Source organism: Pomacea canaliculata, linkage group LG4, assembly GCF_003073045.1.
Source record: "Pomacea canaliculata isolate SZHN2017 linkage group LG4, ASM307304v1, whole genome shotgun sequence".
NCBI lineage: Eukaryota > Metazoa > Mollusca > Gastropoda > Architaenioglossa > Ampullariidae > Pomacea > Pomacea canaliculata.
This window is the reverse complement of record NC_037593.1, coordinates 10,648,742-10,671,709: the sequence shown is the minus strand read 5'-3', so window position 1 is coordinate 10,671,709 and position 22,968 is coordinate 10,648,742. Positions and strand designations below refer to the sequence as shown.

The following is a 22,968-nucleotide window of genomic DNA, read 5'->3' as shown; positions in this document are numbered from 1 at the left end:
TTCTCAAATACATGTATTTCTAGTAATAAATAATCAAAGAGTTAATTTTGATGCCTGTCTGCCATATTTAGATTAGATAACTTAAAAAGTGTCCTTAGCGTGCTGATAACACACCGTTAATGTTCCAAGTTTTCTAGAAATCTAAGTAATAATAATTGCAAAACATGAAAGCCATTCTTTGGTGTAATACAAAAGTCAGTTCATGTCTCTCTCTCTCGCACACACACTCTAACGGGAAGAGAGAGAGAAATAGAGCTATGCACAGTAGTACTAGAAGATCAAAGTTCAAGAAAGAGTAAGTTTCTAAAGACCTTTGGAAAAAAGAGTGTTTTTTGCGAATACGGAAGGGCAACTAGTGTTGTACAGATGTGTAGACCAAACATGCGGCGAAAAATCGTCGGTATTTTGTGCCAAAGTCAACTCCGGAAATAAATTTGTGGTAATATTTTATCGATAAAAGGACTTAAAAGGGTCACAGAGAAAATGTAAGGACCTGTGAGAATTTGAAAGGACCGCATGGCAAATAAAAGGACTTAAAAGGCCTTTCGGCGAAAATTCAATATAAAAGGACTTAAAAGGACCTTGCAAGGACCTGGGAACCCTGTGCTCTGTTATAGACCTTTATTCACTGTGGTCAACAGGCACATGTACTCAACTGTTTATTGTACATAATCTTACCTGTAATTACCCTTCTGGATTAATAAAGTTGTAAAGTCTAACACGTGTCAGGGTCTGGGGGATGAGGCAGGGGGAAGAGAAATGGCTGGGCGGAGTATACGATCATTCTCGATAGTCTTGGCAAATAGCCGAGAAGCTCAGACCAGTCGCACCAGCGATACACAACACATGGCAGTCCTGTTTGCCCTTGACAAACTTGGCAGTAACTGCCATTATCTCAGCTTTTAACCCAGCTACCGGCCACAATAGGATCTTTTGTTAAAGTAACGCTGGTAAACCAAACCGCAGACCAGGATTATTTTTTTCAGAGAGATGGTAGGGTGGGGGAGCAAATTATATGCCGATTCAATCATAACCAAAGGTTTATTCCATTACATAATTTACATGACAAATTTAATTATCAAGTTAATCATCACATTCACAGGTTAACATATACAGTAAAATAGGTTCCAATCTTTACCAAAGCGGTCCGCCAATATCTTTTTCTCAATCACTAAATCTCAGCAAATGTAAGAGTACGGGACTATTCGTGGTCGAGTCGACTCCGGGCAGTCGTCGAACTGACTCCTGGACGAGGTCCAATCAACCGGCGATCTGGTTAAGTATAGCTTGAATGGTCTTTTGTTCAAGCTCTGCTTCAGTAACTGTTTTAAGTTGGTATAAGTCATCCCCCTGTATGTCTCTCGGTGCATGCACATTTACATGCTACAAGCAAAAGTGAGAGAGGGAATGCAAATCAATCTCTTTTGCATCAGCACTAAAGCAAGTTGATAGCATTGAAAACGCTTCATGTACTTTTAAGAGGTTTTATCTTTATGTGTGCCGTTACCATTGTCTGATGAATTGAAGATCAAAAGAAATCAGAAGATGTATTCCAACAGAAATAGGTGTATGCACTAGAGAGTTAAGGATTTAAGTGACATAATTAGAAATTATATGGGGAGTGTATAGGAGTGGTGAAGTGGATTAGGTCTCAAATCCCTCACTGCCACCAATGATGGGAAAGAAATCGAACAGAATGCTGTCAGCGATGTGTGTACAGGAGGAACGATTCCATTAACTGTCAAAAGCATAACAACCAAGGGAAAAAAAAAAACTAAAACAGAAAAAAACTAACATTTCAAGAAAATTTAACTGTAAACTTTGCAAGTAATTTAACAAAAAGAGAATATCTAAATATACATCAAATATGATTTTTATACCTTTCAGTAATGTCTTAAAAAAGCAGGTTTTTTGACATCATCGGAAATCAAGTGAACACAAATATAGAACAGGTTTCAATAATTCTTTTTATTTATTCTGCATTTAGGACAAGCTTAAAATCCTGGTGAATACAAAATAGAAATACTGCAGAATGAAGACATTTCACCAATGCGTTATTCACATTAACTGAAAAAGAATTTTACTAACATACTAAATACTAGCACACTGCACACCCAGACATGCAACCAAATATGTTGCAAAAACATTTCACTGCCACAGAAAAAAATTGTATAACGCATACAAGATAAAATCATTTCATCATCTCAAATAGTCACCACGACCAATACACAAGAAAAATACAATGCCCTCTAATATCTTGCGAGCATTTCATCAGTTTCAAATGATAAGCTGTCTTGAAAGCTTGACTTTATGCTGATGTGGGTTGGGAGGAGAAGAAAGCAACTGCATATTGAATGAAGCCAGCTAACTGCAGCGCAACTAACAGCAGCTTTCAGGCCCTGACACTTCCTGATGAAGGAGCCCAAGCCCTAAGTCCAGACCCCCTGCAGGTCACGGGACTAGCATGATGCCTGTCACAAAGTGAGTTTTGTGGATCAAACAGCCAGAAGCCGATGATGCTAATAATCCTGTTTAGCTTCAAGCTCTGTGGCCAGTGATGCAAGACACTAAATGGCCTTAGCTAGCTGCAACTGTCTGAAAGAAGTCAACCCAGATGATACAAAGCTAATCACTAGATGATTGCACATGCTGTCATGTGATTATAGATGTCAAATGTGCGATAGAAGCAAAATCAGCCTGTGATGAATGAGAGGCCTTCACAAAACTGCAAATTTTATTGCCAATGCGCACAGTGCTTTTATAAGTATATAAATTGATAATGCATGAATAGTTGTACACTGCAATGTGGACAAAACATATATGAGACACTCAAAATTTTAATAACCATACATTAAGATAGAAACCTGCTTCCTCAACAACAACAGCTGTGGTTCCAGAGGAAATAATGCTACATGAATCTGAAAATAACATGATAATCATAATTCATACAGGAATCTACAGCAGTCTATAAAAAAGCTGCAGACACAATTTTGATTGGTATAGTTTAGAGCATCCCTTCCTTCACAATAAATAAGAAGACTTATTACAAGAATTTTTTTTTATTTAAACCAATAAATTATACATACAAGTGATGGTGGTGACAAAATGTTCCAAATATCACTTATTCACAACTTGTGGCTGGAACTGTGGTTTTGAACAAAGCCCTTGAGACCAAAGTGCTACCACATACAAGAAGTTTGAAGTGACCTCAGGTTTTCAAGGATATTTTGACACAACCTGAAGACAAGTGAACATCTTGCTCCATGAGTTGACAAACATTCTGCTTTCTGTTTCTAGCAGACTGTCCAGTAATGCGAAGAAACTTTCTGATGCTGATGTCCTTTAGTAGTACAGTGGCACAGTGTAGGCAACAAGCTGTCATTTTTGATCAGATGGCTGAGAACAAGACTGTTCAACAAAGAAAGTGGCAAAGCCTTGCAGAACTTGCATCAGGGAACACCAGCAAGTCACTGCCCGGATTCAACAAAATATCGAGTACAAAATAATCATACATGCACACCAGCACTTGCAGCTCCATGCCAACATGTGGATACATAATCAGCAAAAAGAACAGCACAAAGCCCGTTACTCTTAACCATTGACTTTGTATGAAGCAAGGTCACCACTCTCGTAAGACACCAGGCACATCTACATTCAACCTTCAAGCAGTTTAAGCTGGTCTAGTTTGGCCATGTGACCTGGCACAACCTGTTGAAGACTATCTTTCAAGATATCTTGGAGGGTGATCAGTTACTGGTGGCCAGAGAAAATTAGTTTACAAGGAGTAGACTGCTCATCCTGAGCAGGAACTATCATCCAAGACAGACGAGCGGCAGGCCTTGATATCTGACGTGTCTATGTGCTGCCCCCCAAGTGAGTGATACCAGTCAAATGACAAATGAATGTATGTGAAAAGCAAAAACCTAAACAACAAACAGCTTAAGCCCCTATATTCTCCAAGGGTAACAAAACAAAACTAAAAAGAAATTCAATAAAAACTTAACACCCTGCGCCTAAATGAAGTCTGTGAGGAGGGATCAGTAAAAAGCAAGACTTTACAACTCCAGGAATTAATAATGTTACAAATGTTTTGAAACTATCATAAACATTCTCTAAAGAATAAAGTCCAAAGAATACCTAATGTTTTGTCTGCACCAGAACAGTTAACATATCTGAAGAATGCTTTGCTTTATCTGTTTACCTGGCACCAGTACAGTCAACAGTCAACCTGCCTTTACTACACCCTAGAACAGTTGATGTACAGCTAGTCACAACTCTCTAGAACACATTGAACTTTACAGGTAAACTGCTTTGGGTCACAAGTAACTGTACTGTTGTTAAATAATTTATCACAGGAGATCTCAGTATGAAGCTTTATTGAAATATACAAGTGACAGAAGTTTTCCCCCCCTCAATCTCATAATGAAAAACAAGTGGAATGCTAACTTCCACACCTTGTCACATCCCTTTTGCATCAGCAATAAACTCAACTTCTACAAATTCACAGTGCATTAAAAATAGAAACCAAAAAGAAAGACTGTGGAAGAGAGAAAAAAATATAAAAAAACCCAGAAGGTAAGGGACAGAAGAAAGGACAGTGGATACAAATTCAAAGTTCTATGAAATGTTTGACAGGACATGTTCCATGATGACTGATCTGTTGCTGCAGATGACTGTGTTCACTCCTTAAAACATCCCTGGCATGAATATCAAAGCAGCAGATAAGGATAAGGCAAAGAAAAAAATGTCACAACCAATCAGCCAACTGCTATTTAGACAGAACATGCAACCTGTATTCAGCATGTTACCACCAAAACTTTATAAAGTACATTATTTTCCCCTTGTATATTGGTTACCAAGATTCACCACTTGATGTCTACTTCCTTCTGCTGCAGAGTGAGAAAAATTACAGGTGATGACCGTGTTATTCCACCTTCCCCATCTCCTCATCATGAAGCTTGTACAAGTTCTTCACTCACTCCTTCTCACAAAGCTTACACAAGCTTTTCACTTGCTCTCACTCACAAAGCTTGCACAAGCACTCAACTTATATTCCTGCTTATAAGCATCTGACTCACTCTTGCTCATAACATTTGTACAAACACATAAATCATCTCCCACTCATAAAATCTCCATCGCTCACACACCATGTAAGTGGTAAACACCGTTCAACAATCCTCCATCACTCACACTTCCATAATGTGCATTGTACAAGGCCCACACATGTAAATGGCACTGCAATCTAACACAGTCTACAAACCCAGCCATAGCCCACACACTGGCCACCATAGTCCACACAGCATGCCACCCAAGAGGTGCAGTAACCAAGCATGCATTTTAGCATGTGGGTCCCACCGCACTAACTGAAGACTAAAGATGAAGACAGCACAAAGATGCGGAGGAATGAGGGAGGCCTTCATCAGAGGCGGAGACTGAGGTAGCTGGGAGGCCCATCGCCAGCCCCATCATTTAGTGGCTGCTGCGACGCACTGCGTGTCACAACTGTTCTATTCTCGTCTTCCTTCTGCTCTTGCTGAAGTAAGTACACCTTGGCCTTGTTCACTGGGGGGCCTGTCAACAAAATGAGTGTTCATGACTAGCCATGTCAAAAGAATGAGATCTTGAATGTGGAACTGTCAATAAAATTGTAATGTTTATAGGGGGGGCAATGATGATGTTAACGGTCAAAAGAATGAAAATTATCACTGCGGAGCCTAGAAGTAAAATAATACTACACATTAAAGAGGCATTGTCGTCATCACATACAACAAAGCTCAATCTCTTGTATATACACCTGGTGCAGGGACCAATTGGAATGAGGATTAGGAAGGAAAACCTGTCAACAGAATGATGAGGCGATGGGGCTGAATGATTACAGTTACTGGGTAGTGGCATAATTTGTAATCTGGGTTATGCAGCATCTGAAAAATTGCAGCACTGGCACAACACACTGTAATAAAGTAACAGGACAGGTCACTTATAACCACTGCTGTCAGCCAGCAACAAGACAACAGTATAAGTCACAACACACTATCAATCTCAACACATAAGTCACTCATGACAGTGTTTTATCAATCAATGACAGGACAACAGGCTATGTGTGCATGACATGGGGACATTTCTCAGTCACAAGACTGCAAGACAAGTCACTGATTACATGCTGGCATGTCAGGTTACCAGGACAAGTCAGTGACAACACACTGGCAAGTGAGGTCAGAAGGACAAGTCACTCACCAATGTAGCTGAGCATGACTGGGAGGAAGAGCAGGCCATGAAGGGCTCCAAAGGTCACGATGCCCAGGTACATGCGGAAATAAAAGACCTGAAACAGCTGGGATTTGGAGAAAGCCAGCACGATGACCCCAATCAGTTTGGTCAGAGTGATGCCGCTCAGCACCTGGTAGTTAGGGAAACAAGAAGCAAGAGTCAGCATGGTCACACCAAACACAGTTCAGTCAACAACAGTGCAGTCATGCCAACTTCCAGCCATAATATATTCAGACTGTACATATATAAATCTCTAAAGTTTTCGAGTCCCCAGAAATTCAGTATCACAGGATTAAACAACAAAAAGAAAATATTCAAGAATCTTTGTAAAAGTGAGAGATTTTCTGCTATGTTGTTGTATGAGACAAAAAGTTGTCACAACCCTTCTCAATTGTCCCCACCCTGATATATAGTTACAAGACACTGAGCTCACAAGTCTTTATGTGCATATATGTGCATGCATCTGTCTTTGCATGTGTGCATTGATGGGGGAGAGATGTGGAAAGAAACTGAGAGGGTTGCTTACAGAACTGCCCATGTGTGCCATGGCATCCTTGGCTCGCTCTTTGCGTGTGGGCAACGTGCTGACTGCAAAAGCCCTCACAATATGAGAACAGAACTCCACAGAGATACCCACTGCCTGTAAAGAGAGCAACCACTGATTTCTGAGAAAACATTAAAGCTATAATGGAGATTCTTACCATCTCCCACAAAAGCTCTCATAATATCAACATTACAATACAGAGGATTATAAAAGCAGGGTTTCTGCTTACGCAAAAAAATGCGTACAGTATGCATTAAACGTTCGGAGGACCCCTTCAATTTTCATCAATGGGGTCCCCTTCAAATTTGGGCAAAGAACAGGGACCCCTTAAAAATCTGAAGAAGGGGTCCCTGGGACCACAAAGAATTTAGCTTTAGAGAAGCCCTGTAAAAGTATGCCAATATCAAAACAGTAATGGTCATTCTCAGGAGGGAAAAAAAGCAAAGACCAAGTCCCCAGGTTTCAAACTTATCAACTGATATGTCTTCCCACATTTGGTACAGATGCAGTTTTGCTGATACACAATATGGATAAAGTCTAACACACATAGGAAGAAACAAAATGGACAGGGTATCTAAAACGCCAATATAAGATTTTTAAATATTCTGTAAAATTTAAGCATAGTTATGCTTCTGAAAAGTATGGTGCTTCACAAACTTTGATGCTATGCCTGAATTATCCCATTGATCCCCAGACCCATTCCACTTAGTCCTTTAATTGGCGGACCCTGCTGAAACATTTCCTTACCATGATGAGATTGACAAGAGACACAGCATTTAGGCTGATATCCCAGAGATACATAAGTCCCAGAAGATCGGTGATGATCATGCAGATGGTGATGAAGACCATGACTGCAGAGTACAGATCAAAGCCCAGGAGTACAAAGGTCACCACCAAAATGGCTCCCAGGCAGATGCCAAGGTTCAATAAGGTGTCCTTGACGATTGTCAAGTACTGCTCATAGAATACATAGAAGATGCTGCAACCATAAAAAGACATTCATTGCACAAGCAGTGGATTCAAAGGCACAACAGCTTCTCACTACAAAGTGTATGGAAGACAAAGTAACCACACTAGACATCTAAAGATATGGAAGATGCTGTTAGCTCCTTCAATAGATTAGGCTGGGTATAGTGATTGTTCATGTTCAGGAATTCAGTTCAGACCATGAGCACTGTCAGTATATTTTTGTTCAAGGATTAAAGTCTCAAAGGAAAAACAAATTGAATGATCAACAGCACATCATCCTGGAATAAAAGGTAAAAACTAAGCCTTATGTTCTTGTCTTGCTCACGAACATCCAGATTTTATTATATTTGTCTGACTGGCAATTTTTTTTTTAAATTAAATAATATAAAACTGTCACATCAAATCTTACTTTAAGCAGTTTCAAAAAAGGTGTTTAACAGGGTGGAACAAACTGTTTTTCATCTTGCATAAAGCAAACATACCCTATAGATGTTTCTACAGCCTAGAGGTATAATTGCCACTTGGTGCTGGGGTGTTGGGGAGGGGAAAGAATTCTACAATATGCATGAGCTTAAGAAAAAACATTCACGCAGACAGAAACTAAACACAAATATTACAATGTAAATTTATAAAGATGTCACCTGTATGGAAAGACTTCTTGATCAAAAGGGTAGACATCATGCATGTTGTCGGAGATATGGTTTGCTTTCAGGGTCTTCGAGATGTTGAGACTGATTTCACGTGCATGCTCCAGCGCAGCAATAAAGTCAGCAGACGTTTTGAGAATGGTGTGGTAGGTCATGAAGTATGTTGCTTTTAGAGGCATGAAACAGAGGAAACAAAGCTGAACAAGATCTAGACGCATGTTGCTTGCATCCAGGAACTGTCTAATACAATGCCTTATACAATATACTGGTCATGGAAATGCTTGGCAAAAAATAATAATGATGATGTATAAAGACAAACTCTACAATACTGAGCAAATTTGTTACAGCTCCAGTACCACAGGATTCACTGCAGTATAATGACACTTTATTCTAGGATATTTCTGTGCTAGTCTTGGAGTAAGAAAACAAAAAAACACAGAAACTGTCATGGTTGTCAATAACAACGTAAACCTTAGCAAGCAGTACTTGGTCAAGCCTAGCCTATGGTCTCCACTCCTTGTGGTTTACCTACTAAAGCCCTAGAATAAGATATGACAGAGTGTAAACATCACATGATACGCACCTCCAATATGTGTGTTATTGTCCAGCAGCTCCACTCCAGCAGCATAGGCAGCATGACCTCTGAAAGAACATCAGTGGATAATGAGCCGAAACGGCCTGCCAACTGTCTGGTTATAGTATGTCAAGAGCTGTGTCTGGATCCCACGTGCTGTATGGGGTTGAGCTCTGTGTGTGGTCTATATAAATATGTTGGGATCTGCGTCTGGAACCTACGTGATGTATGATTGGAGCTCTGTGTGTGGGTGGGTGCGCGAGGAAATGTACACACAACTAAAATACAACAGATTAAGAAAATTGCTCAGAAGATGAAGAAACTACATAAAATAGAGAAACATTTAGATGTTATCCCAAAATATGTTCTTGAAAGCAAACTATTTTTAAGCAAACATTCATCTGCACAGCAAACATCCTCAGCAGCTACAGATGGCAAAGTCACTGAGGAGGTGAGATTGAAACAGACCCTTTCGCACAGGTTATCTCTGGGTTGTCCTTTAAGAACCAAGGCAAGTAGTGCATAAAGTCCTCTTGTGATGGCCGCCCATTACTGAAATGATAGAGCTGACATGGCTGGCAGTCAGGGTTCAGAGCTGTGAAAACAAAGCACAGGACAAATACAGTCACCTGGCCATCATCAAACCTGTCAGTCCCAGTGGTCAACACCCCTCTGGCATGAACACTGTACTAAATGAACTCAGCTATAGTCAACTCTACATCTAGATCTCAAAATTAGCATGCAACCTAAAAGACAACAAGAATTATCTTCATAGCATAAATATTATAATACATAGCTAGATATCCCACATACCCATTTTAACAGACATCCTAACAATATTTCTAACACATGCACATGCTCATATAACCCTTTTGATACCTAACCACATAAGAAAGCATTTCAGACAAATCAGGTGTGATACCTAGATGACATTATATTTTTATAACATGCTATGTAGACATCAATGGAGAGCTTCTGTCAATAATAATAAAAAATTTCCTCACAGGTTGCAGGACAGAAGTCCCCTGTGACATTGTTATAGCGACAGCATGGTGGATTGCCACCAGGAGCAAGCCATGAAAAATAGTCGTCTAACCATGAGGAAGCTGGTTGAGCGATGCGGGTACTGGGAACAAAAGCAAGTGTAAATGTGTCATTAGCCACAAGACAGCTGCTCCTGGTTTAATACTTTTGAACAGATTTACAAACATAGAAAAAAAGACAGGCTTCTAACATTCATTTCCAGACCTACCAGCGACTGGAAGGATTCGGATGACTTCCCTGATATTGTGTTTTCTACGACACATTTCACCCTTATGGCAACATGCTGTGATATCAGAAATAGTCATCAGAAGTGAACACTCACTAGTTTGGCTGTAAAGATGCCAGGTTCAGCTGACTAAGGAGTGAGTTTTGAGGACAGCCACTGCCACCACACAGACCATTCTGAGTCGGGAAGGTGGTGTAATTGTATCCGCTTTTGACAACAAAGTAAACAGGTGGTCCAACTGACAAGTACTCTGCCAGTTCTGTGAAATATTTCAGCAGATATGAGTCCTGTTAACACATGAAAACAAAAGGCAGCATTGTAAAAACCCTGAAAAACAAATATTAGACCAATAACTAATGATGACAACGATGATGATCTCTGTCGAGGGTAAAAGTAAGGTCTTTGGAGCCAACAAAACAGCAGGAAAGAAACAGAAACCTTTTAGTGCTTGAATGTTAAATGTAATGAAAGCAATCTATTTTCAGTTGTACAGCACATGTGCTTAATATTAAGAGTAAGTTATTGTTCTCTCCTGCTGTATATGGATGGCATATCCTTTGGGGCTACCTGCCCATAATTTTAAGGGCAACAGACAATAATAATAATAGCACTTCTCTAGCACACTTCCCTACTGGCACCAAGCTCAAATCACTTTGGCAAAAGCAATCAGTCAGCAATTTCGAAGTAGATAAGCAAACTCCATACCCACTCACTATAGGCAATCTCAATTTGTTGTACAGAAACTAAACAAGCAAAAGAACAGCTTTATGCATAGCAACATTTCAGGTCTCGCTCAGTGAAAGGGAGGTGAAGAAAGATTCGTGTGAATACGTCACGTTTTAGGGCAACACAAATGAGTATCCAGGCACTTAAGAATGGAATGTGACAGCAGCCTCAAAACACACAGGGAGGAGTGCAACATAAAACCATAAATCCGTGATCAAACAAACTTTCATCATCATCAATGTGTAGAGATCAAGATCTATTTTGAAGAACTTGCAGCCATAAAGCACAGACCTACAGATCAGGAAATGGAAAACTGCATGGTCCGCAGTGCCGAAAAAGTTTCAGTGAAGTAGGCACAAGTAATTCAAATGATGCACAGATCTAAAATATGGCAAGATGGCGCAGTCACTAAAGTTGAAAGAAAATGCTCTAGAAAAATGAGACAACAAGCAGAAACCAATCCAGAAACAAAGGTAGTGATATTACAAATTCATGGATCACTAGTACATACAAAACATGCCACAGATAAACGAAGATGAAATGTGATGAAGAGCTGTTACCCTCTAGCCCATTAGGCAAAAAGAGATGTCACTCTCATCCAATCACAGGATACACTCTAATTACATACCTTGTAAGACTATAAACATGAATCTGTGCAAATGGATAAGTTTATCATGTTACTCACCTTTGGCATGGACAACTTTTGGTCTAAGCCAATCTCAATCCTTGGTGCCAAGGCTGCTGATGTGCAGAACCAACCAACAAACAGGACCATCTGCAATGCATAACACATGCTCTTCCCTCACAAAGCAAACTAAATCTGCATTTCTTAACAAGACAAAACAAAACTTCCATCGATTTTTCTCTCAAGTACTACAATTAAAGAATAGATCACTCACTACAATAGGGCGGACCCATTCCATAGTGATAAACGGAGCGATGTATTTCTTGACAAAAATGTACAGCAGGCCCCCGTTCTCCTCAGCTTTGGCTGTCGCATTGGGTTTTACACAGCAGCAAACATCCAGATGGCCAGCCTGAAATTCATTATAAAGACACTTTCTACAACTGTACAAAGACACTCTCCAAGGACCACATACAGAATGAACTTCTGGCAGATGAACATCCAGTGCAGTCCATGCTGTAGCTGTATAAAGGTGCTCTCTACAGCTGCCATTGAGACTCTTAAAAGCCTAGCCTTAAAATAATAGCTGATAGTTTGTTTTAGTTAACCAATGAGAAGATACTTAAAGTCCATTAAATTTCTCAGAATTATCACCAAACACGACATACTGTACTGATGCGAACCAAAATTAAATTATCTAAAATGTCAAGAGAAAAAAAAAAAATCCTAAAAACTAAAATTTTAGCAATGCTTATAAATATTAATATTTAAACAAAAGAAATGCACCCTCTGTCGCCGGGCATCCAATGCCATGAGACTTATAAAGCAGGTTATCTGAAGCAGGAAATCAAACAAGACCGCCATCGCTGCATACATCGAGAAAATCTTCACTGCAGGCATATTAGTCAAAGCACCTGAAATTCAAATTGCACTGAGATCTTCACAGAAGAACAATTGGAACAGACGTAAATTAAATATAGTAAGCTACCCTGTTAGGAAAACCTGAAAGTTGAGCCAAAGATGCTATTTTAAAAGTACTTTCCTTAAGCTTGCCACACTATTTTCACTTTGTCTTATAAATATATCATTCGTCTACTTATAAAGTAGCCAACTGTAGTAGAGGAAATAATAATAGATTCCTCACAGCAACAACATCCCTCAAACATGAATGTCCTACGGTAATACATATGTCCTCTAGTAATACAGGCATTTGCTGAAACAACTATGCAAATCCAGAAGTTGCCCGAGAAAACTGTAATTCCCCAAAATGATTTTCCAGCATGATAGTTACAGAATATCCTACAAACTGACCAGATCTAGCACTCACCTAAGAAGAAGGCCACAGACTCTGAAGTACTTGTCAAAAGCATACTTGGTCCCACACGCCCTAGCACACGGCCAATCTGTTCCTCAAGAGACTCACCAGGGAGCTGTTTGTCTCTCTGTCACAAAGTGAAAACAAGTGAACAAATATATCAATCAAGAAAGCACAAGTAAAAATATTTACAAAAGAGTGATTTACACTGCTGTTACATCTTTTCCCAAGTCACTGACCTCCAAAAAAACAAACAAAAAAAACCAAAACAAAAAAAAACAAAAAACCAACAGTGACATGTTTAGCATTCTAAAGGACAATAGTTTTCCACTTGACTATCTTCACTTCAAGATGTTACCTGAAAGGTCTGTACTAGGATGAAAATGTTGTCCACACCAACAGCTAGGACAAGGAAGGGAACAACCTCAATGATGATGAGGGTGGCTGGCTGACCAATATAGCTGAAGAAGCCAAGACTGGCAGCCACTGACAGCAGTACAATAAGCACTCCAGCCAGACCCAGGGTTATCTTGGAGTCAATCTGAAATGGACCCCTCTAGTGTCAGAGCTCCACATTTTGTTTTCATACCAAAAAGAATGTCACACACGTAACACACCCTCCCATCTACCCACCACCAGCAGCATTCTACCAGATGATATACTATAGAAACATCAATACATAAGATTCATGATTTATGCATAGGATGTATTCTTGAAAGACAGTACATCATTTAATAAAAATACATAAAATGAAAAAGGTTTTCTTATAAATAATAATGCACGTTTTACCAGTTTTTGCACTCGTTTAATTTTTTTCAGAACTATTATTTACACAGCTTTTATCTCTTCATGCAGCTGTCTTTTTCACATCATGAAAGTACTTCTAACTTTTTTTTCTGGGGCATAGCCTTTCAAGCCTACTGTGAGCCCAACTGAACCCCACACTTACTCTCTCTCACATGTACATATTAAAACATACTAACCAGAATACGATCGACAGAGATGAACTGACCCAACATAATGGTGCTGTAGGCAAACATTAACAAGTAGCTGATCAAGATGGTCACAATATCTGAATTACTCTCCCGGTCTATCTCATCTTCCACTGAACGCTGCAACAGGAAGTTGAATGACAGAATTTCTCATGATGCCTTGAAAATGCAGACATCTTGCTGGGAGATAAAGAGACATAAACTCTCCAAATAATCTACCAATTGTTAGTAGCTCTTAAAATGGCGCGAGTCAAAAGACATTGGAACCACATAGGCACAACTGGAAGGGGGGGGGCTGCCCAAAGCTGGGTCCGCTGGAGAGGTGTTGTTGCGGCCCTATGCTCCTCAAGGAGTAACAAGGAATTTACTACAAAGCATTGTCATTAGCATGGTTTTAAAGTCTAAGGAAAAAAATTTTCCTCCACTGAGATCCTCCTGCTTACATTATACTAAGTTTATCAAATGAAGCAAAGGAGTTTAATGTTATCTGGTTCCAGAGTTATGGAAATACACACAATCAGCTAAGTTAGAGAAATAACAAGTATTTTATTCTGAAAAGGAAGGAACTTGATTTAACCAGTTCTTCATGATTTCATCCTCTTACTCTAAAAAAACACCAGGAAAATTGGGTGAAAAGCTCACATATGAACACAATTACACAAACAAAACCCTGAACTCTGCAACTGCTCATTGGAAAACTAAAACACAAACACAAAACCAAAGGATCTTGAGAAAGAAATAAGCATGCAGTAAGAAGCAGATCTAGGATTCTGTAGCATGGAGATGGAGATGGTGCTCACCTCTGCAGAATAGGCGATGCTGACGTTAGGGTTGTTGCTGGTGTAGTTCTTCAGAAAGGTGAGGAACTGCTGCTCCCAGGCCTCTGCCTTTTTGTTCATCGTCTCATCAAGATAGTTGTTGACCACAAATGTGATGACCAGAGCAGTGGCATTCTGATAGTTGGTGCCTGTCATATAGATGGTAGACAGAGATACTACACGGAGGGAACATTGCAAGATAAATACTGTCAAATTCTCCTCTATATTAACAAGTTGACAGCATGCCAGCAGATATCTCTGCAAGAATATTAGAAAAAAAAGGTCCTAAAGTAGAATTTTTTTAAAAATCAGACTTTCCATGATTCAGTAGAACAGTCACATGTACCCCACAATCCCAAGTATACACAGCACAATCTCATGCAGCAATACCGCAAGTTCATCTAAAATATCCATGCCACATTCACAAGTACCCACTACACAATCTATGTCTGGTGGTAAGACCTAAAGTTATTGCACACTCACTATCATATCCTCCCAGCGCAGTCCAAGGAAAAACAGGCCCACCATAAGTACCAAGACATGAATCTTTAAAGGGTGAAGTGTCCTGGACAGATGTTGGGGATCTGGCAAGAAGAAAATAAGAATCTGCTTTCTGAGAATAGTTAAAAGGTTAACATTTCAAATGAAACATGCACAATTTTTGCAATATATATTAATCCTTTAAAACTAAGAAAAAAAAAAGAGGAATAACAGTTTGTACTTAATATTAAGACCTTAAAACCAGGCACTATATTTTTCAGTAAATTTTTTTTATATTTTATTGCTTGGGGTCTGTTAGTTTAAAAAAAAAAGGTGTTTGACACAATAAACCAGTTATTTAAAACAAAGTAATGCAGAGAACAGCACAAAACAACTTACTGAACACAGTAGAGAAAATGATCAAGGTAGTCAGCCAGTACATAGAAACCAAAATCATCGTAGACAACCCTATCAAGCATCTCATGGCTGTTCTGATAGTAGTTGAGAATGCTTTGGATGGTACAGTCCGAGTAGTCTGGGGCTAATGGCTGAAAGCAGATGTCTCTCAAAGTCACCTCCTGATTGTCATAAAAAGCTGTCAGGTTCTCAACAGCCAGCTGCAGATCCAGTATCTGTAACATATGCATACAGGACTGCGTCACTAGGTCCTACAAACATGCACCTCTAAGACATCTGAAAAGCTAAATACCTCCAGTGCACATTCGTATATTTGTGAAGCCATCACAAAGATAAGCAGATTTTACACAATCCTAGTAATCCTACAATAAAAATCACAGCACTACAAAATGGGTGTACTAATAGAATCTCTCTCTCACACATACACACACATATGGTCATGTTGATAATGAAATTTCTTTTCCCATATTTGTAAAAGTATATTCCTGGACAGTAAATGATTCACAAATGCATTTCCCAATATGCAAAAGGTGGACAAAGTTGAAAAAAGATAAAAAGGAAAAAAAATCAAGCAAGCACAGACATAACTCAAAGCATTTTCACCCATGGCCACAACTTGGTTTCTATTAGTTTTGTTTTACCAAAAATATGATACATTCTGGTATTTGTTAATATATTGGGGCAGGGGGAATTTGGATTTCACAAAAAATCTATATCTAGACCAAAGTCTGTTCAAGTGTCACAAAGCAATTGTGATCTTTTGGCAGTAGGGAAGAAGACAAATCAAAGGTCTTGCCTCATGAAGAAAGGCCTTGTCAAAAACAGAGGTGAAATCCAAGATATCGACTGATGGTGGTGGTATTTTATGTTTGACTGTGTTGTTGTTATGTGGCCTGGTAATGATCAGCTGCTCAGTTCGGTAGAACGGCCTGTAAAACAAATGTTCACGTGGCGTCAAGCCAATGGTTACCAAGGATCACTAACCTGAAATTTGTGGACAGTGAAACAGTGTTCATGTACACATATTAACAGTGGATATGGTAGGAAAAAAAAGAAAAAAAATACAGCAAACAAGCCATTTTGGTCCCCCCCAACCCCCAACCCTCTCTTTATTTCATGCAGAACTTTAGCAAAACTAAACAAAACTCAACAAATTTTGTCAATCTTGCTGAAGGCCTTCAGATTTCTCAAACTCTGTAAATAAAATCTCATAGCAATAAGAAATAATAAAAACCCCTTGTACAGTACACTTCTTCACGTGATACTGAGCCATATACCTCAAGCTGCATTAACTACAGACAGCCACCTTTTTTTCTGTAAAAAGTCTTTAAATGTCAGAAGACATTGGGCTATTCTTCTAGAATATAATGCTTAAAGTAAGAAGTAAATGACAAAAGGACACTGGGTGACAACTTAATCATACTAATAACTGGCAAGCACTGTACTCAAGCTACAGCCAGGCTTAACCTTATAAAAACAAAACACACAAAAACAATAACCACTCAGCATTTTTACACAAAATGTTTCATGTAGCAGCCAGCTAAAAGCAATTCTAAGACTCTCAAAAGTGATATCAACACAAATGTGAGCAAACAGCACATATATCAACATTTTTATACACTGATTTCACTACTCTGTCTTACACGTACTCTCATAAAACTATGCACACATGTTTGTACTGCTTGTTGGTCCTGTCAATAACAGTTTCACAATAAATTTCAATTGAAGTATGATGATACTTTACACCTTTGTGTGAGCATGACAATATCCCTCACCTGAAGTGGCTGTCAAAGTAGTCTTTCTCTAAGCGTGCTCGGCTGTTTGGAGAGGACCACAGCAGGACAGGGTTGGTAATGACTTCAAACATGGAGATACCACATGCCAAGGCCACACCAATCACAATGCCGACCAGCAGCACAGTCTTCGGCCAGCGGGCACAGAAGGTCCCCCAGCGAGTGAAGATGCGCTCCAAGAATTTCTCCAGCTTTGCACCAGACTGTCAGGTAAAAACAGTACTGGAATGAATATCTTTCATGTGTCACATGCTGTCATTCAACAAACGTTCTTTTTAAATAGAATTACTAAATAAACAGTCTTGGCAGACTGATCTCACAGTAGCCTGTCACCATTCTTAAAACATAGTTCTAAGTTTTGTGTTGAGAAGACCCCTTCTTTCCCTTGCTTCCACCAAAGGCTCATGGTTGGGGTCTTGTAACTGCTTGTGTCACTTTGATGACAATCAACACTTACTCGTTCCAAATTAGAGAATAGTCAGAAAATTAACATAAATATAAATGAAGTGAAAGAAATCTGGTTATAGGCAACAGTGTCACATCTGCTGTGTCTTGCTAATGATCTGATAATCACGAAAAAGAAGTCCAGCCTATGAATCTTTTCAGCATAAATGCTACCCCTAAAGTTCACCAGCAAACTGCTCACAAACCTTTTCAGTGCAACCAAGCTGAGTGTGCGTGATGTTCTCCAGCATTCGACATTTGTGTTCGTAACGTTCTGCTTGGGAGGAGGATCTGCCAGAAGAGTTAGGGAGGCCACCCAACACTCGGCCATTGTCCTCTCTCCTTTGGTGGTCTACTCCCAGTGCATCCTGGCCACAAGAAAGCAAAGGAGAATATGTTCACAACAAGATGGAAGACATGCAACTGGTATCTGGGCACTAGCATCCACAACTAAACTTTAGCTAATGATAGAACTTTTGTGAATGTTAGTCATTAAACCTCTTTACATCATCTAAGTTAATTTTAAATAACATTTTGTGATGTTATGAATGCTGTCGCCATTTACCACTAAGCTGGCAGTTTCGCTTCCTTGCTGTGTATAACCACAATGATGACAAACTACACCCCCTTGCAAATGTCATTCTGTTGGATCACCCCTTATTATTTTTTTCAGTCATTATTCTGCAAACACGTAAAGCCAGAGGTAAGCAGTGTAATGTCCCAAAATTGACTGTTCTGTTGAGTTTTGGAAAAAAAATATGGTAGTCTGAATGCATAGCACTGTATATCCAACAGAGGCACATATGCATATACTTTTTTCTTTGCGTTGTTTTGTTTTGCTAAAAGAGTTAAGATATTGCAAGGTTGTGCCGGCTCTCTCCATGTCAGCAAGAAACCAGACACAACCAACCTGCACCATGATGTTGTAGCAGATTGTGTAGCAGCCAAAGACCAAGAGAAACAGAAGGTAGATGGAGCCCATGATGAAAGCATAGCCATCGATGTGCAGAATGGTCCATGGGGCAGGAGGGGGAGGGGGAGGAAGTAGGGCAGGACATGTGTCTCGACAGTCTTGGCATGAGCATGCAGAAGAGTTGCTAGTCAGGCCTTGAGAACATGGGATGACACTTGTGTTGAAAGGAGTAAGAATGACACCTGACTCGTTTCCTGGTGTGTCTTGAATGTAAAAATCAATCTGTAACAAAATTTTCACAACCGTAAGACCCGTATGAATAAAAATAATAAAAAAACTCAGACAAAGTAAAGGAAAAATATAATGGTATACATAAATGCATGATAAGATATAAAACAGATATAAAATCACTAAAATGTTGAATAGTCCGAGACACTGACAGGATCCTGATACAAAAACATGCCATTGAGATTTTTTACAGATATGTTGGTGAAAAGACCACATGGCAGACATGTGAAATAACTAGTTGAAGTTAGTGTGCTAAGGGCATTACTTACTTGAAATGGTGTCTGGCCATTATCTATATTTCCCATAAATGATAGCCACTTCTGTGCAGTGCAGTCCCTGAAAGAGCTGCTTCCACACATGGTCCCAATAGCTGGAGCATTAGTGCTGGGCATCTGAACATCGCGACACGAGTTGTAAGTACCAACTGCAAAGTGATTGCTCACGTAGAACTCCACCTGGTGACAAGCAGCATGAATATGTCCACTTTATATATATCAAACAACGGACACATTGACAACTTTTAGATAAATCAACAAGAGTGATATTACAAAGACAAGCCTACAACAGGGATCGTTTACGTGATCAAAATATTTGGATGTTGACAACAGGGATGCATTCATTGTACAGGGTCAGTCAATATCAGAACAAAGCAACAAGACCAAAAATTCCACTGAAGTTATTTATCTACATTATAACTTTGAAAGAAAACTTATGTAGCTTCAAGCAAAGGAAAAAGGAAAAATAAGCAAATTTACTTTTTCAGATCCTTCAAGAAGCAGATACAATGCATTTATAAAATATTTAATTTTTTAAATGTAATTTATTGTAGCAGAAAACCATAATTATTTGTCTCAAAAACAGTAAACATGCATGGACACAAAACATACGTGTTCACCCTTTCAGTCACACTCCCACACACAATGTACGAGAGAAAAAAAAGGAAAAAAAAAGAAAAAAAAAGAAAAAAAAAAAGGGGGCTGACTTTGTTCACTGCTCTTTTTCCGGCAGTAGTGTTGACAATTTCAGATGGATAAAGAAATCTGCTATGATCTGGGGCACAGGTGAAATAGCAGTAAATATTCAAAAAATTATGGAGACACGATGGGCATCGACTAAAAGATTGCCTGGGAACACCCATATTGGATTCTAGGGTTAGAATCTGACTATCCGAGCAGCAGGTCAAGGTGTCATTGCCTGAAACAGATGCAAACAAAGAAACTCAGATTATCTCACTGCCATCTATCCAACACACATTTCTGAGACAAGTAAAGAGTTAATACTGAGTGAAATCTGGCCCTAACTGGATGTATTTTTCAAACAATGCAATGCGAACAACACAAATGCAGGATCTGGAAATTTAAGAATGTTCTGTTTGGACTAAATGAAAAATTGAAAAGAATTGAAAAAGAAAATGAACAGTGATAAATCTTACAGCTATAGGTGTTATTTCCTACCATGCTTTGAATAAACATGATTCAAACAATGGGAATAAGGACTGTTACTTGCACTGCACCATATTTTGTAAAAACAAATTTAAATGTTCTAAATAACTTGTAGGATGTACATATAGAGTATACAATTAGCAATGCCCTGCTTTATCTGAAGAGAAAATAACAATGCTGGAAAAAGAAACAAATGCGATTGAGAAGTTACCTTTGTATAAATCTGGACAATACTGTCTGAAAACATCCAAGCCTTGCTGTGTCTTGAAAGGTTTGGGTGGTCCATTGTACACACAGTTTAACTCTTTATTACTGCCACTATCTTTAAATCCACACTCATCATACCATATACAGTGACCATCCTGCCCCTGCATAAATATCAATAAAGATTATTCACTATGTACACAATATTTACAATTTTTACATAATCCAAAATTGGAGTTTACTAACTTTTGTTTCATTTTGACAAACACGGCAACAACATTAATAGCTTACTAACAGACACAAAAAGATGCAAAATATAAAAAAAAATGAAGACAATTCTAAGTTTCAAATGTCAAAGTGTCAAATGCTGCAGACAAAAGCTCAAAACCAGAGATCATTTCCAGAAAGATTCAGACATTTCTCTCCCTTTCATAATCAGGCTAATGTACTTACTGGTTATTTCCATCTTTCTATCAGCATATGAAACTTTGAACCTAATAGCACTTATCTCCTCCAAAAAAGAGATCAGGCCATAAATACGAGACACAGAGATGACATCACCAGTGAGGAAATAAATAAGAGAATCACAAGTCTTACATAAACCTTCTAGCTGCTGTTAAGAAACTGAAGCAGCACTGGCATATCAGGACTTCCAAAAGCCTATAGGAAACGGAACAGAAGGAAAAAAGTGGCAGACAGGATCCCAGACTGACTTGTCATTCAGCACATCCCAAAGAAATGGTAGAGACCAAAGAACAATGGTAAGAGCTAGTGGTCTTATCAGCAGGTGCCACCACTACCATTGCTAACAGACTGGTGATAATGATGAGAAATCCTTTTACTAAAGGCAACCCAAAACTCTCCCCTATTCTATCAGTTTAATTAAGAGATCCTTCCCTTTATATATATTACAAAGAAAGAGAAGTGGGGAATGTAAAATCTGGATTATAAATCCCTTGATTCTTGGTCTACTAGTTTTAAATCTGATGTTTTAACCTACTACATAATGAACACTTAAATGGCTATGCAAAGAACCTGATTTCATCAGTCTTCTGCTAAACAGTGTACAACAATAAATTTATTATTAATCAAATTGTTCAAAAAGAGTGCTGGCAACATCCTTCATTTTTCGACTCACTAACAAACAAGGACCCGAAAGAAGGGAACCCAATTTTGTTATTGTGGTTTGGTACATAGCCACCTCTGAACTATTCCCCTCTCAGATCACATAAATCTAAACTATTAAAATCACGTCTTCAATCAACTTAATTGCAAAAAAAAAGACGATTAAAAGTAATCTCTAAATTAAAGTCTTATACAAAAAAAGTGTGGCTAGAAACTTGATGTATTCACCCAATTTGTAACAAAAACTGTTGTGGAATGTTGCGCATAGCAACCACCAATACATGTATCAACAAAATAATCACAATAATTGTTTTAATAAGAAATGTATGTGACCGACAATTGTTCTTCTGTGTGACTATGAAACTACCGATGCCGCCTACACAATCCAACTTTTCAACTAGGTAAACCGTTATGCAAAAATTATCTGTGAAGGTTCAATGAATCCATCACCCCTTCCGGGAGAAGGGATGATAAACTTGCAAAAATCACACTAAAAAAAATAATAAAACGTAAAATCTCAAGTTCAAATGCCTCATAATTTATTATAATCGCAAACGTATGTCCCTGTCACAGTCACTTTATGTCAATTTTCTTTCCTCCTTTGAAGCTATCATTTTCAAGCCGCTAACTCGATACTTACATCGACGTTATTTGAAAAGTAAAGGAGGACAACCCATATGATGAAAAACATTTGCTTGAATCTGGTCATTTTCTTGTTTCAACACGGTACAGTTCCAATCACATCTCAATGCTGATGGCCTGTTATGGTCTTCCTTGTGCTGCAATCTATCGCGGCGAGTCAAGTGTTACTGAACAGGGTGGAAACATTCACCAACGAAGCCTTGCCCTCTGTACCGGAAGCCGCGCATCAGGTGATCACAACACGAGACCGACTCATGTAAAATCGTGAGCGGATGTGAGCCGAAAAGAAAAACATCAGTAAAAAATAAATCATAAATGTTTACAAATCCAGGGAAAAAAATTACAATATCTGCAGCAGAATGTACAAAGTGTGCAGATCTCAAAGATACAAAGTTGCACTGCGGAGAAAGTGATCTAACCGGATCTTTCCTGCAGGTGCATGTTCTCTTCTGTACGCGCTCTTACTGGTATCC

At 38.9% G+C, this 22,968-nt stretch overlaps 1 protein-coding gene across 1 annotated transcript; it reads right to left on the bottom strand.

The window, feature by feature from the left end:
* Positions 1 to 1,949: 1,949 nt before the first annotated feature.
* On the bottom strand, positions 1,950 to 22,712 carry LOC112561977 (NPC intracellular cholesterol transporter 1-like). Its single transcript, XM_025234869.1, has 26 exons — positions 22,494 to 22,712; positions 20,736 to 20,892; positions 20,065 to 20,276; positions 19,352 to 19,537; positions 18,792 to 19,076; positions 18,088 to 18,249; positions 17,420 to 17,640; positions 16,441 to 16,573; positions 15,627 to 15,859; positions 15,231 to 15,331; positions 14,730 to 14,896; positions 13,921 to 14,049; positions 13,296 to 13,478; positions 12,950 to 13,064; positions 12,409 to 12,536; positions 11,897 to 12,034; positions 11,683 to 11,772; positions 10,368 to 10,558; positions 10,006 to 10,127; positions 9,470 to 9,596; positions 9,011 to 9,069; positions 8,422 to 8,593; positions 7,559 to 7,790; positions 6,794 to 6,907; positions 6,235 to 6,397; positions 1,950 to 5,571 (listed from the first exon to the last, which is right to left on the bottom strand). The coding sequence occupies exons 1-26, from the start codon at positions 22,560 to 22,562 to the stop codon at positions 5,420 to 5,422; spliced, it is 4,041 nt and encodes a 1,346-aa protein (XP_025090654.1). The 5' UTR covers positions 22,563 to 22,712; the 3' UTR covers positions 1,950 to 5,419.
* Positions 22,713 to 22,968: the final 256 nt, after the last annotated feature.